Source organism: Crassostrea angulata, chromosome 3 (genome assembly GCF_025612915.1).
Source record: "Crassostrea angulata isolate pt1a10 chromosome 3, ASM2561291v2, whole genome shotgun sequence".
Classification (NCBI taxonomy): domain Eukaryota; kingdom Metazoa; phylum Mollusca; class Bivalvia; order Ostreida; family Ostreidae; genus Magallana; species Magallana angulata.
Genome location: NC_069113.1, coordinates 7355907 through 7374593, shown reverse-complemented (window position 1 = coordinate 7374593; position 18687 = coordinate 7355907). Strand labels below are relative to the sequence as shown.

The 18687-nt window shown below is 33.9% G+C and overlaps 1 protein-coding gene across 2 annotated transcripts; it reads left to right on the top strand.

The window, feature by feature from the left end:
• The first annotated feature begins 1811 nt into the window (after window positions 1–1811).
• LOC128175999 (stAR-related lipid transfer protein 5-like) lies at window positions 1812–18468 on the top strand. 2 transcript variants are annotated; one of them, XM_052841953.1, is made up of 6 exons: window positions 1812–2007; window positions 3086–3135; window positions 10190–10322; window positions 13320–13437; window positions 14774–14867; window positions 17520–18468. In XM_052841953.1, the coding sequence occupies exons 1-6, from the start codon at window positions 1918–1920 to the stop codon at window positions 17674–17676; spliced, it is 642 nt and encodes a 213-aa protein (XP_052697913.1). In that variant the 5' UTR covers window positions 1812–1917; the 3' UTR covers window positions 17677–18468. The 2 variants fall into 2 exon arrangements, with proteins under 2 accessions (XP_052697913.1, XP_052697914.1); XM_052841954.1 differs by lacking the exon at window positions 14774–14867 and adding an exon at window positions 15465–15558 and having other exon boundaries at window positions 1815–2007.
• Window positions 18469–18687: the final 219 nt, after the last annotated feature.

The following is an 18687-nucleotide window of genomic DNA, read 5'->3' as shown; positions in this document are numbered from 1 at the left end:
TAAGATAAATTCATTATCATTCAGAAATTAAATAACAAATAATGACGAGCGATATTTTACCATACATGTACATATATACAGTGTATGAGATAAAAGTACAACACAAATTATGCATAAAAGAAAAAAATCCTCAACTGTGCATCAGTCAGTGGCCTATGTTTACTTCTGAATGGGTACACACTGTATGAAGTATGACAGTAAATGATCGAGAGAAAAAAACTTATGAAATGTTTCTAATTTTAGCAAAAGAATATTGCATAAATTTTTTTAAGTCATTAGATACACCTGCCTCCATATTCAGCTACAGTATTGTAGTTCATTCTTCAACGCAACCAAAGTAAAATCTTAATTTAAAATGTGTACGGTCGATAAAAAACGGGAAGTGGAGTATAACATCGAACATCATATAACAGAACAGAGGCTTAGCACTTTATTTTTGTTATGGTACTCTACGTGATGAGAGAGAGAGAGAGAGAGAGAGAGAGAGAGAGAGAGAGAGAGAGAGAGAGAGATTTTATGTAAGTGATAATGTGTGACTCAAATGAGATTTTTATTTTAAGAACAAACACAGAGAGCGAGCGTCAGGGTTTTTATAGAAAAAATAACTTTCTCCACGTGTCAAAGACTCATGCGTAGTGTACAATATTAAAACATACGGGTGGATGAAATCAGTTAGATTAACCGGTATGTACAAATATACATAATTGATATCCTATCTAATTAAAATAAGAACTTCAATCCGCTCACCGGTTTTTGATGGGGTGTTGTTAGATCATCGAAAATCGGGGAGCGGATGAAAGTTCTAATTTTAATCAAATATTGACAAACAAAAAACATTTTAAAAAGAGGCAAATTTTCAAAATCCAGATCCTTGTGCCGGTGTATAGTGGAGAGTTGGCGATGAATGGTAAATACTAAATAACCATTTTGATCTATATTGTCAAGTTATGAGAAATATAGATCATTATATTCTTATCTTCACAAGTTCTCCTATATTGTAAACACTGTCCATCAAAAGCTAGTGGGAGGGTCAGTTCATTCAAAATTATCGTTTGATTTCTATCTGTGATTTTTACACACAAAAATGTCTGTTTTGAAAAGTAAAAATTAGCGACTACATGTAAGGGCTCCTCATGCCCCCCCCCCCCCCCCCCCCCCCTCCATGCTACTGTCCGATCTTTCACATGTCAGGAATACCTGTAATATGCATGTTCAAGTTGTCACGAGCACTGCCGATTGACATCAGAGTTTTGACCAATTTGAGAAAAAAAAATTTTTTGCTCAACTGTGGGAAAAATTCCACAGCACAAGCACATGTATATGTAGTGCACCATGCACCAAGTGCCCGTGTACACTCACTGGACGGATGTCGCGTGAAGCGGTATTTACTGTGTACACGAATGAGTGGGTCAAGTACATGTAAACCACGATGTTTAATAGTAAAGAATTTACAGTAATAAATATCTATCATAATAATTTTATGTGTAAAGAAGAGATCGAGAAGTTATTAATTAGAACAGAGACATAAATAACTTATTTATCCTGTTGTTATTTATGTCTCTGATTAAAAGCATTTCTTCTTGTTCCTATGATCTTTTTTGTTTCTGTGGGAGAGCTAACGTTATATAGTAATATTCATGTACATGTATTTGACTGTATTACTAATGCTCTTAACCTTTGACATATTGCCATTTTTCCTGCCTTACCCAATTACATAATGAGTTGTCGTCATTGTATAACTACGGGGAAATCTTGATGGGCGTTTAAAAAATTTACCGCCACATTATCAAATCTATTATTAGATTGAAAAGTCACATGACCGTATGGTTCCCGTGTAGCGTATGAATGAATGAACAGCATAAACACACAAGGACTTGACACGAGTGGTCGGTTGACAAATTGTGTACAGGAATCACTATGGATTTTAGGAAAATAGCAGAGGGGGTTGCAGACAGGCTACAGAAATATTACAAAACGGCAGAAGGCTGGACATCCGCAAAGAAATCGGTGAGTTTCCTTGCACGTGTATAGTACCCTCTGTATAGTGTTTGTACAGAACAATAACGGTGTACGTTGTGACCAAGTCGATAGTTTAAAAGTATTGCTCAACGCGGTATGAACAATTAGCAAATGGGCAATCTTAGTTTTTATTGTATTGTTTTGTGTAGTGATTAGTTCGATCGTTAATTTCAATTTCATGAAGTGTAGCGGAAAACCGCAATTAATACATAACGTGAGTCTGTACCTTCACGTGGGCCCTGATAAATGGGAACTTCGAGGGCAGTGGTAAGCAAATATTTACATGATTAATTTATGCAAATTTAAAGACCAGACCTTGAACATTTGAGCAGCTACACCTGGTTGTCTTAATCACTCTGATTAAACTACCTTAAACTGTCTGGGGTGCGCGGCAGGCGATAGGTATCATAGATCAAATGGTCAGGAAGCTCCAAGGATGAGGTGGCAGGTACATTCCAAAATCCTAGTCCTGTTGATAAATTGTTCACCATGAGCAAAAAAGAAATAAAAAAATAGGAAATGCAGCTCTCCATATCGCTCTGTAGCCCCCCCCCCCCCCCCCCCCCAACAGATTTATGAGCTTTAGAATGATAACCTTATAAATGATGAAAGCCGCTATGTCGGGGGGGGGGGGGGGGGGGGGGGGGGGTAGGGAATCCTGGTACAAATAGCTGTAAGCACATAGTTGGAGTGACCCTGAGTCCTTAAAGATTGCCTTGATCTTTAGTCCAATCTTAAAAAAGAACAACATTATATTTGTACATGTACATATTACAGGTACATGCTGCTTACAAATGCACATGGATAATCTTCACCTGTCTCTTTATATGATAGATCAGACACATCTATATCAAAATGTTACACTACTTACAATTGAAATCATGTACACTGTAATTTAATTTTATATGGTTTGATAAACAAGTTGTTTATCGCCAATTTTCATGAAATTTCAGTAAATGAATTTGTAAACTACAACCACTGATTCTCTTTTTAATTAAAGTATATTAATTGCCCAGAACATGTTTGTTATTAATAATAATATGTATCCTGTTTTCTTTCTTTTTAGAAAAATTTTGAAATTTCCTACAGACAATCAGAAGAATTTTCTGGGCACTTGTAAGTACAGCATTTTGATTTTTTTTACTCACTGCAAGCTTAAACATTTCTCTGCAGCCATTATTTCCACAAAATGTTTGTAGATCTGGCACTTTGCATGTGGTCTCTCAGTAAGGGTCTGGGTTTATATATTTTCCAGTACATTTTTGGGGGTGTGCAACAACTCTCTTCAATGTTTTCTTTGTGACAACAGAAACCCCCTTGATTTGAAGCATAAATATGGTGTTTTAATGTGAAACCTACAGGAAATACCTGCACTAAGGTGCCATGTACCTCTGTTAGACTGGTCTTTAATTTTCCAGTAACTGTCAATTTTAATTGACAGGTGAGATAGACACTATAAACATGTGAATTGAGATTTTACAAGATGAAACTTTTTAAACTTCATTCTGATTGGAAGAAATACACTATCAGCTTCTCTCTAATGATTTCTGCAATGTGTTGGTTCATTTCAAATGTTCATCTTCTTAATGAAGCATGACATCTCTGCTCAGCAACAATTCAAATTTTAATTCCGAACCAGCAGGAGTATTCCAAGACTTAATTAAGTGCAAGACTCATGTGCCCTTCTCATTTAGAACTGTTGAAATTCTGCTTAGATGAAATTATCACCGTGGAGTACTGTTGAGTTCAGTAAATTATTACTTGTATTAGATCATCATCACATGTAACATATGACAGTAATACATCAATACATGTAGCTATGAGGCTGTAAAGTGAGGCTCGAGATGAGATTAAAAATGTGAGCAAGATAAAAATAAAAGAAATACCATCACTTGTTCTTAATTGGCATTGCATTACGTAGAGTATCTACCTCTGCAAACCCACTAATTCTCCCCGGGGTCCCATAACATACCTTACATGTATTGCATCGTCATTGATGACATTTTGGGAAGAGATAAGTAAATTAACTTCCCGGAGGAGGCTAATAAAAATAGTGTCTACCTAATCAGACAATTGATAACGTGCTAAGCAAAACAGAAATTAATTCTATAAAGAATGAAATAAAATGCACCAGTTCATCAAATTTTTGTTAAGCAGTTACTATTTAGTTTATTTAAAGTTCAAACTGAAACTGTTTTTTGCTTAGAAACCATGTATTTTTCATTTCGCTGTGCACTTATATTCACAACAAACTCTTGTATGTTCTTACAAAAAGAAGCTTTATGCCCAAGAACTTTGTGAGGCTAATTTAAAGATTGTGATCATAAGTAATGGAGGAAAGAGGTGTTATAACAATTAATCTCTTGTTTAAGCCCAAACAGCCAAAGAACAAGTCATGGCAAGATGCTTTAGATTAGACCAAATTTTTATATCAAAACCACAGACTCAGCATGAAAGAAACAACTGTGGAGAAGAAATGGTCAGGTGCTTGTTTCATGCAGTCAGATTTTATCACACCAACTGCAGCATGGAAATGTTCTTCTCATGGATAAAACATTGGTTGGTTGTAAATGGAGAGAGAGAGAGAGAGAGAGAGAGAGAGAGAGAGAGAGAGAGAGAGAGAGAGAGAGAGAGAGAGAGAGAGGTTAGGTTGTTTAACTGGTACCAGTACGTGTATTTGTTTTGAGAAATGCTCGACTCCAAGATAACATAAATTACCTGTACACATCCATTGTTGTGCCTCAGAAGTCTTATGTGTAAATACATTGTATTGAACTTTAAAATATTAACTTAATGATTTGGAGTGGGTTGAAAGCTCTTGCCAGATTCTTTTCACTCTTTGAAATTCCAAGATGATCGAGCCCATGTCGATAAAAAAAACTTCAGATAAACTGTCAATAAAAATCACATGAAAAGCTGGCATTTTTTCTTCAGAGCATATTACAATTGACTGAGTGCTACAATGTTGAGAAATGCACATGACCCAGGCAGAAAACCAGCATGAGTCTGTGCAGCATCTCTTACTGAATTCAAGAGCAGGCATCTTGAGAGGAAGCATTAATTCCCTATCAATGAAAATGAATGCATGCTCTGCCTTGTCAGTATTGTGCAGGCTGATTTAATATTGAGCCATGTCTTATGTAGCCAGGTATTCAATTAAATATATTATACAACTCTGTGTTGATTTTAAGACTTCATCAGTTTTTCCTGCTGGCATGCAGGAATCGAATAGATCTTTTATATAAAGCCATTTTCAATGTGTCTTGTGCTCTATTTACTAACTTTACAGTACACCTTGACATTTCTTCAGAATTTGTGGCAACTTCCACTGCACTTGCTCTCTCATTGTAGAGAGAGAATTTGATATCTCATTCAGAGCATTTTGTACAAATATTTAGAATGCCTTTGAGTGGTACACACAAAGCCCTGCAGCCCTTAGTCTGACCATGAATTGGAGCTCTCTTTCACATTCCTAAGATTCTGTCTTGACTTCTGCGCTAACTGTGGCTTATACGGTTTTGAATAATGCTAAAGTGACAAAATTATGATTGTGTAATGGACTCGCACTCTTCAGAAACTTGAGAAAGAGGATTAGATTAATGGGAATGATATATGTTTTTCATGAATTTAAGCATTTTTATAAATCATATTACTAGACTTTTACTCCCTTAACTCTTTGTGTGGTTAATCACTATTTTAAACTTTTAAGTGTCTCATAATTAATTAAAGAAGGGATTCGGGGATAGGAGCTTGCATGACTTTCGTTTAGTTGTTTTATTCTTATGAATCAATGTAATATCTTTTTAGTCATACAGCACTGATACTGGCAATGACGGCATCAAAATAGTAAATTTTCTCAGCTTTATCCAATTTGAATCTGTAATGCTGATACAGCATAAACTCATGATACAAATATTGATCATGTATATAGGGCTTATTTATGAGAAATAGATATTTAAACAGTAAGTATCAAGACACAGTTTATTTTGACCTTGAAGTAAAGTGAGAGCCTGTCCTGAAATGGCTGGTCACTGTGAGGTCACCCATTAATAGGCTTCGCTGCTGATCTCCCTGTACACTGTAGGTGTTGGCAGTGTCTGGCAGGTGTTAATACAGGTATTACAGGATGACCAAGGTAGCCGTGTCAGTCAGTACATAGATCAGGAGTACCTGCTGACACCGTATAGGTAGATATACAATGTACAGTGCATGTGGGGAGATTTTTTTATTTGGTTAGGTCTGTAAATATTTCGATCCTGGGATTTTGTCTGGCATGATTAAGTAAAAACTGGGCAATCATGTTACATAACATTGCAGAATCCAGGAAACCTCCCATGACTTTGGGTGAAATATACTTAATAACTCTCATCCTTGTTAATTCTGTGTAAGGTTTTTTTTTTTAAAATAATTTTTGTGAAGTAAAAACAAAATTGGGTTAGGTTAGGAATTTCAACTGTATGCATTTTATTAATCATTATTTTTTATCAAAACTGATTCTGTTGGTTGAGAATATATTCATAAAAAGGATTGGAAAAGATTTGAGGTTTCATTCAGCAACTGGCTTAATTTATTATTTTGACTTATTGCATGTAAAACTGAGATGTATGTTACTAATTTATTAGCATATTAAGCATTTAATTTTATCACATGTTTGCAACAATAAGCATTGCAATAGTATTCACTCATTTCATAATTATTTGATGAGATAACATCAAATAGATTTTTACTGTTACACATTTCTATTAAAACTCGCAACTTGTGCAATAAAAACCATATACACTTACCATTACTCATAATGAGAGATCAGATATGTTTACTTCGATCATGGATTTTTTTCATATTTAACTTTCAACTGGAATGAAATCAATTATTAAAAAGTACCGATACACAAACAATGTATGTGGTACCTACGGTACCTCAGTTTGCATTTTCCTTACATGGGTAATGCCCACCTTTGAAGAACCATTACTAAGTATACAGTTACCATAAAATGAAAGGTTTTAAACAGTCATTGAATTATCTGTCATATTAATGTTCTTGTACTGAATGACATGGTGTCTGTGTGCGAAAGTTCGGAAGTGGACCAAGTTAAACCAATTGAAAAAGAGGTACGCCACACAAACACTTGATGAACAGATAACAGTTTTATAACGTTCATACAGAAAACTTCATGGTATTTAAAATGTTTGATTTTGGATGGGATTTTAGAAGTTTTACCAGTCACTCATGAAGCTAACAAAAAGATCATCCTTAGGTGCATTTAATAATCTTAAATTTTCAATTAAGGCGATCATAATTTGATTTTTAGTTTTACGGATCCGCCGACTCTAAAAATTTGCATTTTAAAAAAAAAAAAAAAATCGAAAATTTTCAAGCTCAGTTTAGGCTGCTCGAGTCAAACCCGTGTTTTATAATAGGAAATCACTGAGACATTTAAATCTGGATGTAAAAACGCTTGCAGAATGATTGAGGAAGGTCAAGGTGTTGCAGAACATCGTTGGATTGGTTTCGTTGTGTTCAAATGGGGCGACTTGGACGAAATAGTCGCTTTTTGGTCGGTAACTTCGCCGGAATTTCCTCCAAAAGAGAAGTTGGAAGTCGCCCTGTATTATGAGTTCACAATCGTCTAAATTAACCCAAAAGGCAATAAAATGATACTTAACTTATTCTAAAGACATTTTCACAGCCTCAGTTAACCCCTGTTATGATTAGGATAATTACTGAGACTGTCTTATCTTGAGGGTTAGGCCTAATATACGGATGATGCAACCACATACTGTGCAACCGATGTTTATTTCTTTTAGTGTTGATGCTACAATTAGGTGGCAACTTGTAATTGGCTAATAACTCTACCAAATTAATGCTTAAATAATCATAAAACCCTTTGTTTACAGTTATCTTTAAAAAAAAAAATAAACCCTCTACATAACGGTTGTAATTGGGTCAAAGGGTTGTTCTAATACCCCCAAAATACACAGATATACAGAAACTGTCACTGTTATTTGTCATTTAAGACAATTACAACACATTTCATCTTTTTAATGTATGAATGCCGCAAATAAATTAAATTAATAAATTGGTAATTTTTTTCATAATTATTAAAAGTTTTTTTTTGTTATTGACTTACTTCTAATCTAATTTAAATTATTAAAAGGTTGAATCTGTGTATATCATCATTAGCGTTATGCCATGGTCAAGTAATGGAAGTCTCCCTGATTTCTCAAACTTCTCTCTATTTTTCTGTTAGAGAGAATTGAAGTCTCCCAAAAATTTTGCTCTAGGTTGGTCCCTGTAGTGAAACTACACTTGCAAACCAATTCATCCAATGCAAAACAACAGACCCTCAGACGCAGTTGGAGTCCTCACAATCGGAGGTGGTAGTGATATGTGGCAGCAAGAGTTGCCTCTGAGTACCCGGGCCAGCAGCTGACATGTCTTTTTTTTTTTTTTTTTTTTCGTCCTCCGACTTGACTTTTCTTGGAAAAAAATCCGTAAAACTAAAAATCAAATTATGATCGCCTAATTTAAATTTCCCTTTAGTTGTGCTATAATTTTATTTCTTTGCAATGAAATTTGATTTATAGAGTTTAAGAATATTATTGGTGCAAATCTATGCACCTCATCAAGGGTTAACTTTCCGATGATTTTGCTGGGTGCAAAATTGGACCCAGTTACTTGTACTCAATATGTTTTATTTTAGAACATAGCCTCAGTTTAATTGAGTACACTTTTACTCCAGAATCTGTCTAATTTACCTTAAATTAAAACTCTCTCCTTGACTGTAATTAAATGTAGTAATAATTACTTGGGACCATCTTGTGATTCAGAAATCAGCAGCACCTGCTTTGGATGATTATCTCATTTACTGGGGGTGGGGGTATCCAGACAGCAGACAGTTCTTTGGAGATTTGGGAAGGTTAAATTCTAATCATTCCGGCAGGTGCAGTTTGATTACTGCAAGTCAATGTCTGCATTGGCTAAGAATTTTTTTTAGATTTTAACCTTATAAACTCCTGGTAATGTAAAATTAATGTTACAGTAAGAGGCAAGTAAGTTCATTGTTAGAATGAAAATTTGTTAATTAAAAACGGAACTTCTGTACTTTATTTTACCCCATGTCAGATTACATTTAGGGTACAACTAAATTTTCTCTAAATTGTAGAACATGGGTTTTTAATATTTCATTTTTTCACCATGAGATCAGAATTCTGTTCAGTTCTGGTTATGATTTGAGAGATGTTTACATTAACCACGATGATATCATCACTCACTTACAAAATAGATAAAGAACATCATATGAGTAAATTCAGATAAATTCCAAGAAGTGATAATATGAATCAGAAGCTTTCAGTGATAGTATTGTTATCTATAATAAAAGGTGTGCCAAGAGACTTTTGAAAGAATTTCAAATTTTGAGTCATGTGGAAACATTATTTCCATAAAATAGGTTTAACCTAAAGGGACTTGTATTCCTATTGTTTGAAATAATTATGATTTGTGCAGTAGACCATTTTGGTTATCTAATTGTTATCATTCAGACTGAGAGATTTCCTTCCGGTAATGTGTGTATAAAGTGCCCTGATAATTCCTGTCTTTGAAGTTTTCCGGTATTTATGTGTTAGATATCAAAATATAATGAAATACACTGTCAATGATAAAATAATGGGTGAAATAATGAAAAAGGCAATGATCAATGTTTACCGATAATTCAGATGCATGACCTTGAAAAATATTTTCTGTTTAAGAAATTAGAAAATTGAAATAAAAAAGTGTCATAAGTTCATATAAACTTTGAAATTAATATGTTAAAATTTGTCAAAGAAATCAATTATATTTACTGATCATTACAGTAAAACCTGTCTTAAATACATACAGGTTAAGAAACAAATTTATGAGTTTTCACATTCAGATTTTCCAGTTTCTATTTCAGATGGAGTTTTCCTGGCTTTTCTATTCTAACTACCAGTATTTCGGTATTTTACTGGATATCAAAATCATTAAAAAGGCCAGGAAAACATCAGATATTTTGGACTAATTTCTAATTGTGAAGGTTTCAGATTAGTTGACTGTTACTTTGTTAAGTTATATTACCTGTAGATTGAAAACTGTTGTCTTAGATACATGTGCATAAGGACTGGATCTCATTGAAACTTTTTTTTTTCAATCACAGATATAAAGGTGAGGCTATTTACAACTGTCCTCCTAAAACTGTATTTGACTATGTGGAACCCTTACCAGATGGTCCCAGGGCAAAATGGGACACGAACATGAAGAAGATCGAAATCCTAAAGTGGATTGAAACAGTAGGTGAATTCTCTGAGAATTACGATATGGTGAAATCTTTATTTGAATTAAAGGACAAAATTATAGCAATACAGCCTACTCCGGATATATTGAAATTCTGGGGACAATTCAAATTATTTCAATATATCCGTAATTCAATATAAGCGAAATCGACTGACATGAAGCTGCCATTTTGTAAAAGTTCAATCCCGATCTTAAATAAAGAAGAACAAACCGGAACAAATTAATTTGATCATCGTTTATCTAATGGATACATGTATTGAACATGGAATAATATTATTTAAAAGTTTAATTGAGAAAGTAAAAGACAACCTTTAACCTCATTGTAATTCCCTGGTCGCATTCGTTTACATTTTGGGGAATAATCACCGGAATCAAGCGCTTCAATCACTGCAGAACGCTGCTTGTAAATAATTGTGAGCGTACTTGGGTTAATCCCAAAATCCTTAGCTACTTCAGATTTAGGCTTTGTTTTCTTATCAATAACCATAACTAGTTTGTATATAGTGTCCTAAGATAATTTTTTCATTTCTGTGGGGTTTCCCCATTTTACGTCTAGCCTCAATACGCCCATATGTACGTGGAAAGAAAGAATTCAACAGTGAATGAATTTTATTTTGTAAAGCAGTATAAAAACTTATCAATTCACACCTTTGTATATCAATGGTCAGTCAGATATAATTACTGTCACCAACCGCCAGGGAGCACTTCAATATAACCGTTATAAAAACAACTCATTATCACCTCTAGGGACCGATCAGTGGCTTCAAAATAAGCGATAATTCAAAATATCCGATTTCATTATAACCATTATTTTAATGCAAAGAAAATAAGAGGCTAAAACTGGGGATTTATATTTATTTCAAAATAAGCGACTTCAATATAAGTGGAGTAAGCTGTATTTGTTAATCTAGCATGTGAGAATTTTAGACTGTAACCTTTCTCTCTGTCCCATTGATTTACCCGATAAGTCAATTTAGTGTTCCAAAAATGAGATCTTTTCAAGATTAAAGAAGGCTAAGTATTTATGATACTGTGGAATCATTAAATTTCGTGGGGGCCAATTTTTGTGGATTGCTTAAATTTTACAGGTTTGTGTAATCTCTTATACCTACAAAAGGAAATATGATTTGTTTATTACCCTAATTTATTAATTTGTGGAGGATGTTAACTTGTGAAAGAGAGGTACCCACAAATTCCATGAAAATTGAGCAACCACAAAATCTAATGATTCCACAGCATTTAAGGCAAGTATGATAAATATGAACGATGCATGTTAAGTCATCATATGATTTAATAGTGCATTTAAATGATATATGATCTGTAGCATTCGAGGGTACCTTTCGTAAGCAAGACGGATTGAGCTGAGTAATTGACATAACATGCAGTTTCATATTAACAGTATTTATAAGCAATGGTTTGCATCATTTAATGATTATTCAATACACTGACTATTCTGTTTTTTATGTACATGCAGTAACATCTGTTTAATGTTCATAAAGGTAGAATATCTGTAAGAGTGATCATTAGAGGTGAATATATAGATAAAATAACAATAACTTTATTAATCAATTTATTGCAATTTAAACAGAGATAAAAACAGCCATAATGGAAAAGTATGGTCTATTTACATTTATATTGTCCAGAATAAGACATTACTACCTCTTATATTGAGTATGCAAGGATGACTTTGTGTATCTAGCTTGTCAAGATGATTGGGTTAAACCAAATTTCCTGTGTTCTTTGAGTGAGAGGCCAACTTACCAGGGGTACACTTATTGTAGGCAGACATTTTTCCTTTTCTACGATGCATTTTATTAATGTTTTTTCATCGAGCTAGAGATCAATGCACTTTCTGGGATGACATTGTCTGAATTTGCTGGAATCATTGATTTCTGAGACACTTTTGTTCTGCAATTAGCGTGGGAGTTGGTGAACATTTCTAAACCTTATATGGCTCTGAGTTATAAAATAGAGAGGGTAATCTTCATTGGATAAAAAAGAAAAGATTTAATGAAGGCTGTTTAATGCACCAAAATAATGTCAAAATCTCATTGATTCTTGCACAGTCATTGCCGAGAGCGATATCTAGGTTTTCATGACAAAGGGAGATAAACAGAATAATTAATCTGAATGTAACACTTTACGAGGGATCAGCAGACATACGGTATAAATAAGGAAGTACTAGAAACACATTTTTTTCTCCTTCTCAGCATGCAGATGACCTAGTTCTTGGCTCTGCATTTTTAATGCAAAAGCAACAGAAGTGTTTGGAAAGTACATGAGCAATTATACAGATTTGTGTCAGTGATGGGGGAGACCAAATCTCTTCATTCCAGACAAGTAGTTGTCTGGGGAACTCCCTGAATCTTGTTTGTACTCTTGTAACAGTTGTTAAAATTTCGGAACACACCAAGAAAGCTAGAGAATATGAAATTCCACAGCATGTATTAACAATACAGTTTGATGTTGTTTTAAATTCCAATTACTCAATGTATATGAATTTCACTCATGCACATGAGTTCGTTAGGCTTCAAACTACAACTGAATGAAGTGGAGGGAGTCTCACTTTATGAGTAATCGAATACAGACTCTTTCTTTAAACTAGATACCAGTACTATATATTTCCAACAAAAAAAAACCATCAATTGCTAATTCTTATTCAACATGCATGTGCACTTACATAATACCCAATATGAACAGTTGTCTATCTACCAGTACGTACATATCATCATGACATTAAATCATTCATGAATCATGAAGGAGATTAAGCTGCATGGTATTTTGGCTATGTAAATGGTGCACGAAAGGAATAAGACATGTGGAAAACATGACATCATTAACTCCGTCAATGGATAGATTATGAAAAAGCAGCAAACTTTCTTAAGGTGTTACTGAAAGTTTCTGTCTTAGAAAGCTAATCTAAAAGACACCTGCTGTATATCATAGCATGAATGCGTTTATCAGAAATAATATGTTTTTTCTTTTGGTTTCAGCCTGATTTAAGAATCAATCGTGCCTGTACAGCCAGCGCCATGCTTGGTCTGATCTCACCTCGCGACTTTGTGGACCTCATTCTAGTGCGAGAAACCGACGAATGCTTTTCTACCAATGGTAAATAAGTCATATATAACATCAATCTCTAAAATCTTTTTTTGTGAATATTTTCTCTGTTTCATTATATACATTTCTGACTTTGTTTTATAAACATGCTTACATTAGTTTCAGAGAATCTTCACATTTTCTTGAAATACTCGTACATAAGATTATCTTTCATTCACAAAATAATAGGACTTGACTCTCCCCCATAAGTTAATAATAAACTGCATCTTTGGATAATATTCAATCTAGACATTTTATGCAGAAGAATCTAAAAATCTGGAGACTTGGCATGTTGCTGGTTTAATCCTGTGTTCTTATTAAATTAGCTTAGGATGCTAGTATATTTAAGGGGGGGGGGGGGGGGGGGTACGATACAACTTAGTAAAATGTTGGGTTATGGAGAATGAAATTTTTTTTGGCTTCACACAAGGCCAATGTAGGTTTAATTATTTTGAAATGGGTTTCAAAATTCAACATTCTGAAATATTGAGATCTGATATACCGTCAAAACTGTTGGGTTATGAATTTTGCCATAAAATGAAGAGCCCTTGAAAAAAAAACATTCTTATCTGTTTTATTAACAGTTACACACGAAGTATTGATTGCCACTGATAAGATTAACTCATAATGATGGATTATTAAATGCAGCATATTTGCAAAGTTTAGAGGAAAGCAAATGATTTCATGTCCAGGATATAGAAACCTTTCTATGAAATGTGAAATTATCTGATCAGCTGATTGATTTTAATGAGGCAAAATCAATTACCTTTGTAAAACACTCAAAATGTGTTGCCCTTTAAGGTATTTAAATTGCGGCTAATATTAATATAAGGTCATATTGTGCTGCAAACCCCAGCATAATTGAGTGCCTTTTGTTGAATCATTGAGATACAGTGTACTGAATGTACCTTGAAGCACCACCCTGTCAATAATTCCCCTGATAAATTATCATCTGAATTAGATAGGGATCAGAAACACCCAATCTTATCCTGATAAAATTTCTAAATTAGAGGTGTTAAGTCATACAAAGCTGGTATTTAGAAACAAAAGGCTAAAAATAAACGGATGTAGATTACATTTTACAGATAACTTGTTCCTAGGGGGAACTTAGTCCATTCTGGTAATATCAAACTCTATTATGATCCCAATTTACAGTAAAATGATAACATTGTAAGATAATGGACAATTTTAACTGTCATGACGTACCATATTTGTTCAAGTATGATTATTTTTAGACTGAATAACAGAAAAAAGTTTCCGAGTCTTTTCTTTATCATTTTAATGGCACTTTTAGATAATGTTGCCAAATTAAAGGGAGAGTAAATATGTGAGCTTGGTTTGTTTTCAGCTATCAGTATTGAATATCCTGAATGTCCAGAGGTCAAAGATCATGTGCGGGGTTGGAACTGGTCATGTGGCATGATCTGTGTCAAATACCCAGAGTAAGTCACATGACTGTACCCAGCATGCCATGCGACTACGGGAATGGCTTGATTTAGACTAACTCCTCACATTCTTTTCTTTTTTCTAACAACCTTTTATTTCTGTCTCAGTATTCCTGCTTATGTACTTAGATTTATCATATGAAGTAATACCTATTGTGTATCCAAACATGTATGTAATGAATATCATGCTCCCAGACAACATCATCTGTAGATTTGTATTTTACCAAGCCCGTTTGAATCATGCAAGTAATTATATGTCTTGTATTGATTTAAAAGCGATAAACACAAAAAGATCAAGGTATAAATACACAAAGTACAATTGATTTAGGAATTTCTCAATGGGCAACACTTAAGATATATGGTCTTCTGAGATTTTCTTCTTTCTTGATCTTGTGTAGCTTTAGAGGCATCTATTTTGTTACTAAGAGCCATTGACCATATGGAATGCTTTGGTTGTGGCTATTGAATTTTCTTAATGTGTGAGAGAACTACCAATAAGCAGCTTGAGTGAGCTTGAAGTGAGCTTGATCAAGTGAGCTTGAGTGAGCACCTGTAGGTGTGGTCAGAGCTTGTTACTTTGAGCTTGTTTTGTAGCATGTAGCGTGGAGCTAGATGAATTTCCCGAAGAGAAGAAGTATGTTAGAGGCTGGAATTATTCCTGTGGAGTGCTAGTTATAAAATTCCCATCGTAAGTAGGTCACACCCACCCTCTATCTATCAAGTCCTTGCTCATTAAGCCATTTTTGTTATTCATTTATATTTACCACAGCCATACCAATTTTGCCATTTTTTACGATAGTATTTTGACACAAGATACTTTTTTATAAATCTATTACAATACATCTTAAAATTTTTAAAGACATTTTCCAACCGTTACTAAATTGTGATCTTCGAATGCGATGTTGAATCCTATACGATATCTAAAGTTGCAAATATAATCCTGAAAGTATATGCAAACACTGTTTTCAAAATATTTACAGAGCAGTGTGCCGTTCCTTTTCCACGGATGAACAATAGGAACCAACGAGTACAATTAATCATAAAATCACTGAAAAATTATGTGTATAATTTATCAGGAGATGTATTCCCTGATACATTAAAGTCGGATTACGAAATAGATTAGGGCGAGGATTAGAAAGTTTGCATAATGTTTTGAGACCTATTTCTGAAATGTTAGCTAATCTATGAAACCATTTTCCTTAGCATCTGTATTTCTTTAAGTAGTGCATCGAAAACAATTGTGTCTAATTTCAAAATTAAGAAAACAAGGCAAGTGCTCCAAGTTTTCGCCATCTGCTACAAGATTTATTATGTGTATCTCCGCGGGGGCCTGGGGCTGGATGTGATCAATTGATGAGGGACTGTCTAACCTATATTTACAATGATGATAACTATCGATTTTGGAACGTGGTATCGCTGGTGAACTAGCGGCACCATGGCATTAATTTATAGCCGCTGGAGTACTAGCTGTTTTCAGTCAGGTCGGCGTTAGAAAAATGTATTCAAATCCAAAAAGCTTGTGTTTGATTTCTTACAGATAGACCCAGAAATTATTCAAAGAAAGTTCTGAGATTTCTTTTGGGTGTCGAATCATTTGGAATGCTGATGTTCTTATTAGAAAACTCGGGGGAAATTGCATTCATATCGTTAAAACAACATCCTTTTTACTCACAGAAGGATACATGAAAGCTTCATTTGTTAAACGGAACGCGAAAGATAAAGTTAATATTTCACATCATCCTAGATGCTACAAAAATGTTACAACGAAATGATAGCATAGGCATTAAATTTTGATAACTTTATTTTTGATATTCATCACAGTGCATATGTTTCCACGATAACCGGCATTGCATTACTAGTATATTTCTACGTATTGTTCCCGCCATTAACGATTAACAAGCAGTTCAAGCAGGTCATCGGTAGCATAACGTTGTCCTGTAACCTGCCCTCATTGAATAGTTATATAAAAAATTAACACTCCGTCATGGCAATTTTTTTCAGAATATTTATATTTTATTCATTTCATATTTTCCTAAATTTAGGGTTTAGAAAGTCACTATCATTCATACAACCACTGATCAAATTTTAGAGATTGCAGCATATAACATCAATTTAACAGATCGATATTCAAAGTTTAGGAACGATCTCTCTTTCTGGGGAATTCGCTAAAGGTTGATTTTCAGAAACTTTAACTTCATTGTTTACGACAATGTTGTCTTTCAGTACAGGTTACATAAGAATTACAAACCCATTTTGAAACAGCAGTATTACGTTGTTTCATGCCCTACACTACACTGCATTTGATCTGCCTGTTTTTCATCATGATTTTTATGTTGTGTAAATGCTTTAACAGTGATATTTTATTCTTATTGCTTCAATTGGCATGCTGTTTGTAAAGGCATTTTGTTGAAACACTTTTATCTGATATCTTTTAAAGGGTGTAGTTTACAACTGCTAAATGAAATTAAATAGGGTTTTTATTACGATGTTTTTAATGTTATTTTCCTTTGAATTTTATGCAGAATGAAATGATTCGGCGTGAAAGTAATAAAACAACAGTCTATACGTTACGTGTTTTAAAATTGAGTTGAGAGATAAAATTTTTTTTTTCTTTTTGATCAGTGATTTATATGTTTACATTACTTACAGCGATCCAAACAAGTGTAAATTAGTCAGCTTAATTCAGCCAGATATTAAGGGGATGCTCCCCAAAAACGTGGTGGAATCTGCCATTCCTGGCTCCATGGTGGAATTCTTCACTAAACTGGAGGAAGCACTGAAAAAGGACGGCAAGATATCGAGCTGAAGGACTAGGACTAGGGTCAGAGAGGGGTCGGGGGAGGGGACCGTGACATGTTGTGTATATTTGTGTTGTTGCCCGGCCATCTGGGGCCGTGTTGAGGTAATACGTAGTACCTTCTGTTCCGGAGTCAAAAGCGCTATCATTATGAACAAAGTTCTTCATCAACAACGCTTTAATTATGTTGAATATGTTCATGATATGATAGCACCTCGCCCATTACATTTTCGATCCATATCTTGAATTTATTTGTTTTTAATGTATATCTAATGATATCTTAAGCCAGATGTCATACCTTTGAAATCGTAAATACAATTTTTATAGTGCTAATTGTTAGATTTAGTATAAAAAGACATATAACATTTCTATGAGGCGTGGTCTTTCACTCTAGTAATGAACTTTTATTTTTGGCCCTAACATGGAACACTGGAAAAGCAAGATATTGTCTAATCTTTTAATTTTTTGATGTTCTTGTTTCCGAATATTAAAATTACCGAGAAAAAGCTCTTTGGGATTTAAAAAAAAAACACACAAAAGAAATCAAAGTCTTATATTCATGTAAACAAAGGTCTTATATATATTCCTTGTCGTCTGATGCTTCATCCACCGCAGTTTGAAGTTAAATGATTATTTTATGTATTGTCATAAAAAGTGTAAGTCGTGAGGTGAAGAGGACTTAAATTGTGAACATTTTTCGTATTTTACAAATTAAAAGAATTTTTAAGTATTTATTGTACACAGGTTATTTATTTTGAATATACAATGTATGTAAAACAAATAAATATAAATGTATGTTTACATATTTGTTATGTTTTATGATATAAAATTCTAGTTTCAACAACGCTTGTTCAAGTAAAGAGTGGAGCTGATGTAACCATAATTTTGTGGTATTTTAAGCATTTATTTTATTAATTAGCGTTTAAACTGATTGATTAGCTCACAACAGACTTGGCATGCTTTGTGGAAAAATGATTTTTAAAGGGGCATGGTCACGATTTTGGTCAAATTCAATTTTTC